Consider the following 11,201-nt stretch of genomic DNA (forward strand, 5'->3'; position numbering starts at 1 on the left):
TTTGTGGCCATGCATAAAGTCAGCAGGCAGAGGTAGCTTGCCTGCAGTGAAGCAGAGGGAGCAGAAGAGTGGAGGGGGCAGGAATCTGAAGCCCTGAGAGAAACAAAGAGCTTCCCCAATTCTGGTCCACTGCCCATTTTCTTGCGAGAGAGCCACATTTCATTTGCCTGGGAGCTCTGCATCATCATAATAAATCTTCCTTCACTTGAGCTAGTAGGTGTCTGTTCTTTGCTACCAAAAGGACCTAACCCAGAACAAAAATTGTCTACAAAAGTACAGTTAAAACCAACAGACCCTTGGACAAAATGTGGTTGTTGTGTGCACAGAATAGAATTATGTTAGGTAAAGGTAATCCTTAGAAAGTTATGTATTGTGTGTGAACATTACAAGCAAACTATTTCAGTGCTTACCCAAACTTAAAGCCCTCTCCAGAGTCCACGGAGAAGACGAGAAAATACGGACATGCATCCCCACTAGCAAGACACCTGACCAGCAAAAGCATCCTGACAAGCCCAGCCAAACCAGATCAAAACAACAGGTGAGAAAGTCTTCTAGAGATACAGTCTCATCTGGCCGGTAAGCCAATCATAACACACAAAGAATGGCTGGCAGCAGCTGTATTGAGTATTTATGCAAAATGAGTAAGTAAAGTAGATAGAAAACTGGAGAGGAGATATTAAAAAAGAAACAGGGAGAAAGAGAACAGGCAGCCTCCAAGTGACAAAAAGAACAGCCTCTGGCTTAGAAATTCTGGTTCCTAGGAGGCCTTACTGTGCCTTTGAAGTCTGGAAACTGCAACAGCATCTTCTTTACTTGAGTGCTGAGTTAAGTGAGTTTTTGTTCCTTATATTCAAGGGTAACAACTGGAAAAGACAGTACATATATGGTAAAAGTAAAAAAGAAAAATGATGAGGGTGAAACTTGCACACTTTCAATCCAGTAACTGTATATAATGATAAGCTTATATCAAAATTTAAGTATTACACACACATAGCAGCTTTACATATAAAAAGGGAAAAGTTGGTAACAACCTCCATATTCAAAGATCTGCTAACTAAACCATAATGCATTCATACAGGCAATACCGAGCAGCCATTAGAAGCTGCAGAAAAGTACAGGTATCCCTTTCTACTCGAATTCATGCTCCCTGACTCAGAAAGCAAACAGACTCAGGTTGCAAGGGATATTTGTATTCAATGACATGGAAAGATGTGCATGATATATTAAGTTAAAAAAGGTTACAAAACAATACATACTGTATTTTTTGTTAAAGTAGCACATTTAGATCTATTTGTACATACACATAAAAATGAAAATGTTTCTGCACTGCCTATAATGTTTTTGTCTTTGATTGCCAATCCCAACCTAATTTCTTCTAATCAATAAAAACTCTCCTTTAAAAAATCAAATACAGATTTTCTTACAGAGATTGCAAGGTAGGATTTGGAAAACCAAGTCCTAGCTCTGTCGAAGGACTGAGTAGTACTATGGGCAAAAAGCAAGCAGTTACGAAGGACAAAAGAAAGGATGAAAAAGAACCTGAGATAAAGAAGGGCGCCGGAAGCTGAAGGCCTTCTTGCCCAACAAATCTACTCTCTAAAATATGTTTCACAAGAGCCAGGCCAGTCTCCTCACTGTCTTCCCCCTTAATCATTCTCATTGATGTTTTCCATTATGCTTACTGTTCATTTTAGTTCCCCAAGTGCTGACTGTCCTCTCTGATCCCTCTGTTTAACATCAATTCAAGTCCTACTTCCTTCAGAAAGTAGCCTCTGACAATTCCAGGCAGTAGTGATTTCTCTCTTCCTTGGAAACAGGTATATTTTCAAATTCATAAATCTACTTAAGAGTCACCCAAAATTTCTAAGGTTGCAGTCAGTACATTGCAGTGCCAGACAGGCATCTCCAGATCATTAAAAAGGCACTGAGCCACAAGCGCAATTATGTAAGATCAAAATGTAATCAATGTGCACGATGTTTCCGCTTCCACAGATATCCTGAGTACAAACTTAGGAAGCATGAAGGTGAAATGGCAGTAAAAAAACAGAAATCAAATAATTTGTACTGTATTCCACCTAAAGACAAGACTCACTGAGGGAAGGAGCTGCTAGTGAGGCAGAGAGTCTGGGCTGTTCACTCACCACCTACTCCCAACCACTTCAACCACTTCTCCCTTGTCCTCCTCCATGTCAAAAGCCGAAAAGCTAAATACTCCATCTTTTAGCCTCTAAAGCCAAGAGTGGCTGATGACATTTTGACCAGGGAGATACAGGCAAAAGCTCCTGGGAAGGGTTTTCCTTCCTGTTCTGCCCTTCCAGCTCCCTAGAACATGGACATAAAGCTATTTGCAACCAAAAAAAAGAATATATGAAAGCAAAACAGAAAAAAAGGAGAAGCCTAGGTTCTTGCTGACACTAGTGCGATACAGTCCCAGTATGCTCACATCCAGATTTCTTGTTATGTGAGAAAAATAAACCCCTATTTGTTAAAGCACTGTACAGCAGACTTTCAGTTCCTTGCAGCTAAAGGCATTCCTGAAAGCTCAGAAGAGTGTTAATGACACCCCCATCCCACCTCCCCCATCCCCTCCGCCTCGACTAGGGCTAGAACACCTTCCCCTCATCAGGTTACTCACTCCAGCTGTGATTCTCCGCCTGGTGGGCATCAGAATGTGGCAAGCAGAGAAGACAGTGATTTGGACCCCTGGTGATTACCAGAGCCAAGTTTCCTAAGCACACACATGGGAGGCCATTCAATCTGGTTCCTCTAAAAATGTAACCAGGATTTTTCTGTTCTTCTACTCAAGTTGCTCCTTTCTTTCAAAGTCAATTTTTCTTTCAAGTTGTACTTCCTATTAAGTATACTAAGAAATTACTTAAGTAACTACTTAGTAAACCTCTCATAATAACCACTCTATTAAAAGGTGAGTTTTAACCCCACACAAATAAAAATCAAACTTGTTTTAAAGGCATTTATATTTACAGGTGTTGTACTGTTATATTTATCATGGGTATAAAAAACCTAGTACTCTAAAACTCAGTTATGTAGAGATGTCCATGCCAGCTTATTTCCAGAGATAACATAGCTCTTAGATCCCTAATCCCTCTTTCAACTGCATTTTACGGTTGTTTTAATAGTTTCCTATTGATTTCCTGCATTTGGGAAATATAGGCCATCTTCAAGCAGGCACACTTCCACAAATTAACCACAGAAAGAACTTACACTCAATTTAAAAGTCATCCCCATATATGTTATTTTCCTTTATTAAGCTATAAAATGTGGGTTAAGAAATTTCCAGTCCAGAATCACTAGATATTTGAAAGTAAAGGGAAATAAGAGGTCTTTCTTGCCTGTAATCAACATAGCTGTTCCCTTTTCAAAATTAATACAAACTCATCATCAGTGAAAAGATAAAATAAATGTGAGTGAAAGACATGGCGCTAAGAAAATGACCAACCTTTCTTAATATCAATCGCTACAACTAAACATGCCAAGTAAAGGATTTTGGTGAACTGTTTATTTTTAAATGGCAACCTCATTCTAAGACAGGGATCTTCTCCAACATATACTCTAAAATATCTAAATTTTCTCACAATGTACAAGAAAATACTGCAAGTGGCAGTCTAAAACACTTAAATCCACCAAAATCTACAGAAAGATCACAAAAGCAATCTTCTTAAATAATGAGAGAACAAAACAAAACAAATCAACCAAGATTAAAGAAAAGCTCCCTTCAAAACTGACTGCAACAGATTTGGCATTTTTCTTTCCAAGTAGTTTTCACTGAAAAGAATCATCTAAATCACTCTTCCAAACAGGTCTTCCCTTCATTGGCCTGGTTGAGAAACCTACTCAGTCGTCAATAAAGTCAAGACTTCCATCCAATACATTGGGGTTCCACCAAGTTCACTCCTCAGAGACCTCAGGAAAGGTTTGTTTGATCCTGATCAGGTGCCTGCAAAATTCTGCCAAGAGTACTGGTGCATAAGCCAGGGCAAAAAAATGCCCTAGTGAACAATTCAAATCAGTGGGCCCTGTTGGTGATTCCTATTCAAAGGACAGCAGATAAAGAATTGTGGGCATTGGTCACTAGAAAAATTAAAATACACATTTAATAGCTCTAGGATACCATCAGTCAGGTTTTGTGTGTGTTTTTAAATAGTATTAGTAGTTTCCTGTGGGGAAAAAAATCATTACTAAATTAACTTAGGTTTTAAAATGAGAAGCTAAGGTAGGGGATTGTATCTTTCCTCAAATAAAAGACGTCCCAAGAAGAGTTTTTCAAAATGTTAGAGATATATGTAAGTATACCTGCTACAACATGGTGGGAATAAACTTAAAATTTCTTCTACTTAGCTTGACAGATGCATTTTTATTATTAGAAACTAAAGAAACCCAAGAAAATTTAAGCAACATTACCATACTTGGTGCCTCCAAGTCTAGGTACATTGAAGAACTTCTTATGTGAACTGTCATTTAATGTTTCAATAAGGTACTCAAAGGCATATCCTGGAAAAAAAATTATAATTTTATTAAACATTGCTACAAAGTACCTAATTCAAAGTGAAAATATCTGGAAGCCAGCTCTATCCAACAATTTTCTGCACTGGTGTAAACGTTCTATATTTGCACTGTCCAAAAGGTAGCCATTAGCCACATATGGCTATTGAGCACTTGAAATGTGATCACAGCAACTGAGGAACAGAGTTTTAAATTTTTAATTAATTTAAATTAATTTAAATAGTCACATGTGGATAGTGTCTACTGTATTGGACAGTACAACTCTAAACCGTGATTGTCAAATAAAAACTGGTAAAATAATCAACTCCTGAAATGTGATAATACAGAATACTTGGAAAGGGACAATAAAAACAATTTAAATGATGTATAGGCATATTTTGTGAAGCCATGTCCTGAAAACTGCATAAATATAAACAGGCCAATTTGATAATGCCACCATTCTGTTAGAATTGATTTTTTTAAAATAATCAAGAGATAGATTTTCACAGGGCATTCAACAACATGAATACAATCTAAACCAAACCAAAACAAGCAACTTATCAGGTAAGACCTTAATAGGTCTGAAGACTGAAGGTAAAAAGTGAACAACAAAGTATCTGGGTAAATTAGGAGATTCTCCCTAAAATACATGTCTTTCTGGTTTTGCACGAATTGAAGCTTAACAACAAAGTCAAAGACCTAGAGGTCTCATTTGAATGTGCTTCAGCTCCTAAGGCTCTCAGGGGAAGTGGCGGGGAGGCAGCCCTGAGGTTAAAGAACCTTCAGATCTTTTGTGCAGACTCACTGCGGTGGGTGGGCAGGACCCTCAACATTGTTAGGACCTTGGTCCGAAATGAGAAGCGATAAGTACAGCCCACTTTTTGAGAATATATAATGTTTTTCCCCTTTTTTATTGAGGAGGAAGGGGGGAGGTGGATGGGGGGAGGAGACTCAGCGCTGCAGTAAATGGTCCGGCAACTGGCTGACCAGTGTTCGGCCTTGACCGCCCCCCACTCTGCTTCCAGAGGCAAAGAGAGAGAGAGGGGCTCGAAGCTGGACAGCGGAATAAACAACTAGCTGCGTGAGACCCAAGCAAGGAGGCAGCGGCCCCCACCCTTATCTCTTACAAATGGGGGCGGGGAGGGGAAGATGGTGGGCTTCTCCCCGACCCTTGTGCTACTGAAATGTACTGGGAAGCCGCTGGCAGCCAGCAGCGGCCAACAGGCCGAGACCGGCCCGGGTGAGAGCCAGCAGCGGAGCGGACGGCCCTGGTGGGGTCACGCTGAGGGGCGAGGGCGGCGAGGCCCGGCTCTCGCGGCCTGGGCGCGGACAGTGCGGCCCAGCAGGCAGGCCCCAAGGGAGCACGACCTGAGCCCGGAGGGCCCGGACGCCAACCGGGCGACTCCAGGCGAGAGAAGCAAGGAACTCGGAGCCCGGGCAGCTCGCGTCTCCAGCTGCCAGATCCCAGTTGGCGGACTGAAACTAACCTGCACTTGGGACGTCCATCGCCGGAGACCATATTATCCCTGCGGGGAGGGGGCCCGCGGGGGAAGGAGGGGGAGGCCGGGCGGGGAAGAGGGGGGAGGAAGGCAGGCGGACTGGCGAGGGAGGAAGGAAAGGAGCAGTCTCGCGCAAACACCGCGAGAGCCGCAGAACCGGCCCCAGGTCCGAACTCGCGGGATTTGCCGCCTAACTCTCGCGAGATCCTCGGAGGAGGAAACAAAGAAAGAGAAGGGGCGGGGCCAAATAGAAGGCGATTCTTTGCGCAATCGCTGTTGTTATCGCAATTCGGGACGAAACACCGGGGAGGCTGTGGGGTTGGCGTCATTAGCATGGCCCTCTTAGCGATCCTTTGCTTAGTAGTGGCCTCAAGTGTGCGACTGGAGTTGTGAGATCCAGCGAGTGTGGGCTCCTGCAGGGTATCCAGGGGTTGTGCGGGGTGGAGGGGCTCGGAATGGGAATTCCTAGGAAAAACAGCTTTAGGAGAACCTCTTTCCCCTGAAGATAAAGCCTTAGGTTAACCTGTCATGTGTAGCCTCCACGCGTGTTCTCAGGAGAGGGTGGCCAGACTGATCTGGCACGTAGGAAGCGCTTAACTAATAGTTGAGTAAGTTTTCCGAGTAAGTTTTCCTTGCACTCCTTAGGCATGGCATGGCACTTTATCATGCTTAGGTCTCCATCCCTCGGCCTCAGCTCCTCACGTCCCTACGTTCTTTCCTACTGCCTTATCTCCTGCCGGCAGCCAACTCTCCAGAAAGAGCTGCTTGTGCTCGCCCATCCCCTCCCACTCCTTATCCCTCTCGGGTTTGCCTTCCACCCCCTAGAAACGCCGCTGGTCAAGGTCAGCAGTAACTCCACTGACTAATCTCATGTTTCTCAATCCTTACCCTACCTGATCTCTCCCCTTGTTGAGAAATATTTTTCCATCAGCTTCTGTGATCTCAGACTACTTGTTTTTCTCCCTATCTTTAAGGGTGCTCCGTCTCAGGCTCTTCTGCAGGCCTTTCTTCCTCACGTAGCCATGAAATGTACTGGGTATAAAATATACCCCAGCGCTCTGACCTTGCACCTCTCCTCACCATTTTCCCTGGCACGTCTCACTTTCTTCTTTGGCTTCAGTTATTAGTTATATACTGTTGCTTCCCAGTCTACCTGTAACCCAAACACGTCTAAGCTCAGAGTTCAAGTACCTCCACATCCCGCAGGCCACCCCAGACACAAAATGTCCAAAACGGAATTCATCATTTCCCCCTTAAAATCCCACTACTCCTTTTGTATTGCCTGTATCAGTGAACAGCACCATCCATCACTCAGTTCCATGCCGACACATCATCCTTGATCCTGTACCGTCTTCTTTTAATCACTGACCCAACAAACCTGGTGGAAGCAAACCCCAGTATATTTCCTCTATTTATGGATCATTCCCCCTGCCACCACCTAGATTTGAATATTTCTTGTCTAGATGACTGCTACAATCTCTCCTCAAAAAGACCCTAGCAGGGGAGGGTATAGCTCAGTGGTAGAGTGTGTGCTTATCATACATGAGATACTGGGTTCAATCCCCAGTACCTCCATTAAAAAAAACCAAAAAACAAAAAACAAAAAACAAAACAAAAAAAAAAAACCCTAGGACATGAGTACTACCATGATCATCATTTTCATGATGGTGAAACTGAAACTCAGAGGGGTTAAATAACTTACCCAACATTACTCAGCTACCAAGTGACTGACTCAGGATTTGATCTGGTATCTCATACCTATTGTTCATACCCTTCTCAGGAAACTTACTGTAGGCAGAAACACTTCTCTGTCACTCTGTAATATCTCACTTGCTGTTCTCTCTTCATGGAACACTCGGTCCTGCTAACCCCCTACTCATTCTTCAGGCCTTAGTCCAGATATTATTTCCTACAGGAAATACTCATGGCAAACCCCCAACTCTTCGTCTGAGTTGGGAACGTGATGAAGTTTTTCCCTATCTTCTCTATGTCAATTAAAACACTTTATTACACTTGATTGTAATTGCCCATTTACTGTATTTTCCTTATCTTGGTTAGATGCTTTTAGCTGCATGCAAGAGAGTACCCAACTAACAGTGGCTTAAACAACACAGATCTATACTTATCTCACATGACAAAGTCTATAGTCGGCAATTCTAGGGTTAGTGCAACAGATCAATGACATCATCAAAGACCCAGGCTCATTCCTTATTTTGGCCTCACACTTTTCAGCATTTTGGTTTTTGTTCCTCAGACTTGTTGCCTCCTGGTTGCGAGATGACTGCGTGATACAGAAGACTTATGTTGTCCTACAACTTCCAAAAGAGAGGTGGAAATTGGTGCAGAACACCTCTCTCTTTTTATCGGAGGAGAAAATATTTTCCTGAACATCCTCCATGGATGTCTCATTGACCAGAAATTAGACCAGTAGTTCTCCACTTTATGAAACCCAACACCCCCTTTTCAAGACGTGTATTTTGTAATGTCTCCTTTACTGTCCTGGCAGGAAATTCATAGATAATATAACCTACACAAAACAATAAAATAATCTATACAATGCCATAACTGTAATACAAAGGAGAAATCAAAGGAAAGTAGTTTATTGGAAAATAATATGTATACACTACGCAGGTGCCCAGGCATGTATATGCTGCATGACATAATGATGGAGTCAGATACGTGCATCTACTTATAATGATTTTACAGAACATAAGATAGTATTCAACTGAATATAGTCAACACTTTTTGTTTATATTTGACATTTCCAAATAAGATCTAAATACTTACATATTTCATGCATAAATATGTATCGTGAATGCATGTATATAATAAATGCATTTATGTAATAAATGATACATGTACATATATATCATGACTGACTGGCTGAAATGGAGGCTAATGAAATGTATTGGTGACTCAGATATTATTGGAAGCACTGTCACTGCTGATTTTCTGGAGTGGTGAACAATTCTTGGCAAAGTTCCAAACAGAGCAAAATAACGACCTTTCCTCTTTTTACATGATATTTGCATTCCTGGAAAATTCAGAGTGTATTAAAACCATACACAAATGCCTTTCACATTGATTTGTAAATGGGATTAAGTTAGAGGCTCAGGTTAAGTATAAACGTATTTGTTACTGTTTTGATGCTTGTGTGGGTTATCTACCTGAGTATCTGGCAGCATGTTCAGTGGGGGAGGTGGTTTGATCCTTCGCTGTGAAATTCCGTCCTGCGGAATGCAGAGGGAATCTCACATCCATTAAATGCTAGAAGTGCTCCCCTCCCATGGTGACAACCAAAAACACCCTCCCATTTTCCTTTTTTTTTTTTTAAATAGCTTTATTGAGATTTAATTCACCCATTTAAAAAGCTTTTTATTTTGTGATAGTTGTAGACTTACATGCAGTTTAAGAAGTACTAGAGATCTCATGCAACTCTTCACCCAGACTTCCCCGGTGTAACATAAGGCAATATCAAAATGAAGAAATTGAACTCTGACCTTATTCGGAGCTCAGCAGTTTTACAAGTACTCTTTTGTAGGGGGCGTATGTGTATTTAATTCTATGTGATTTTATCACGTGTAGATTTGTGTGACCAACAGCACAGTGAAGATACGGATATGTGCTTTGCAAATATTTCCTCCCAATCTGTAGCACACATTGCTTTCCCCCTACTCCCTCACACATTGCTTTTTGCACAGAATTGGGGCTTTATTAGCAAGGAAGAAGAGGAAATTCCTGTAAGGCTGGCAACCCCTAGTGTCTGCCACATAACCACTTCATGAGAGCAGATGCTGTATCTGTTATTCCTTGCTAAGTCCCACCATACCCAACAGTACCTGGCATACAGTAGGTGCTAAATAAATGTTTGTTGAATAAATGAAATGACTTGTTCAAACATAGATGATTTGAATTATGAGATAACTCATCTTTCCAAAATAATTTTCCACAGGAATTCTGTAAATAGCAAGCTATCCTATTGAAACTGAAAATATAACTCACATTTAAAAATTCAATCAATGGAAACTTGACCCATGTAAAACGGTGCCCTGGATACTTAATTTGGTTCAGCCATTATTTAAGTATTGTTTACTACTACATTCCAGAACGGGGAGGATTCAACCTACCCCTGAGGAACTCATAAACAGATAATGTCACTGTAAGTGGTAATAAAAATAATAATAGCTAACACCTATTAGACCTCGTTAAGTACTTTACATGCATTATCTCATTTAAATCCTCACAACACCGTTAGAAGTCATTTGTATCATTTAGGATGCTTTCAGCTGCAAGTAAAAGAAACATCCAACTCAAACTGGCTTAAATACAAGCCACTGCTTATATCAATTGAAGTCCTTACATTTCTCAGAAACATTTAGCCTGGCTGGGCATCATCACAGCTCCCTACAGACCCAGAGAAAGGTGGCACTGAGCAACTTCCTGGGTGGCTCACCTCCCTGAAAGAGCAGCCCTAGTGACCAACAAACATTCCTCTGATGGCTGATCTCAGCCAGGCCCTGGGCGAGGGGCTGGGAATACAGAGGAGATTAGGATGACTCCAGGCTTGTCCCTTAGTCTTACTGAAAAGTAAACAGGCGATGACCAACTATCTAAAGAGTCAGAAATGACTTTACTGGGAGGCAGTAGTGTTTGAACTCAGAAGCTTTGTGGTAGGGCTTTTTCCAGCCAGCACTGTGGACGTTTGATATCCATGTCCTGTTTATCCTGCCCAACTGACTCTGATCTCCTTTCAGGCAATTCAACCTCACCCCACTCCCCATTCACAGGTCCACCATGGGGCTCAGTATTTAGCCCAGGAATTGGGGATTAACATAATTAGAAGCCACAAGTCACTACTAGAGTTTTGCTGAGCAGTCTGAGAAAGGGAAGTTTTCTTTTTTCCTCTAGAAGTCATGGGGAGTGAGGTGGTGACGTCTGGAACTGCTGCAGCCATTTTTGCCACCACAGAATTGAGCCTTCAACAATAGGTTCTCTGCATGGAACTTGAGAACAAAGCTGAGACTATGGAAAACAGGCCCAAGAGACAGAGAAATACTACATCCTAGGTGTTATCACCTTAGCTTGTGGATCAAATCTTGCCTGTTTTCTACAAGAACCTCCTCTGGAATTTTTTTTCAGTTATGTGAGCCAGTAACCTCTGCTTCATAGGTTGAGCCAATTTGTGTTTGTTTTTTGTAACTT

At 41.9% G+C, this 11,201-nt stretch overlaps 1 protein-coding gene across 2 annotated transcripts in view; it reads right to left on the reverse strand.

Moving 5' to 3' along the window:
• Positions 1-6,139, reverse strand: part of IREB2 (iron responsive element binding protein 2) — a 46,285-nt gene extending 40,146 nt beyond the window's left edge. The window contains exons 1-2 of one of the 2 annotated variants that reach the window (XM_032469218.1): positions 5,988-6,139; positions 4,420-4,509 (exon numbers count right to left, since the gene is read on the reverse strand). In XM_032469218.1, coding sequence (XP_032325109.1) covers positions 4,420-4,509; positions 5,988-6,006 — 109 coding nt within the window. In that variant the 5' untranslated portion in view covers positions 6,007-6,139. The remainder of the gene's footprint in view (positions 1-4,419; positions 4,510-5,987) is intronic. The other variant, XM_032469219.1, reaches the window with a different exon arrangement.
• Between the last annotated feature and the right edge of the window lie 5,062 nt (positions 6,140-11,201).

This window comes from Camelus ferus, chromosome 27, assembly GCF_009834535.1.
Source record: "Camelus ferus isolate YT-003-E chromosome 27, BCGSAC_Cfer_1.0, whole genome shotgun sequence".
In the NCBI taxonomy this organism is placed as follows: Eukaryota; Metazoa; Chordata; class Mammalia; order Artiodactyla; family Camelidae; genus Camelus; species Camelus ferus.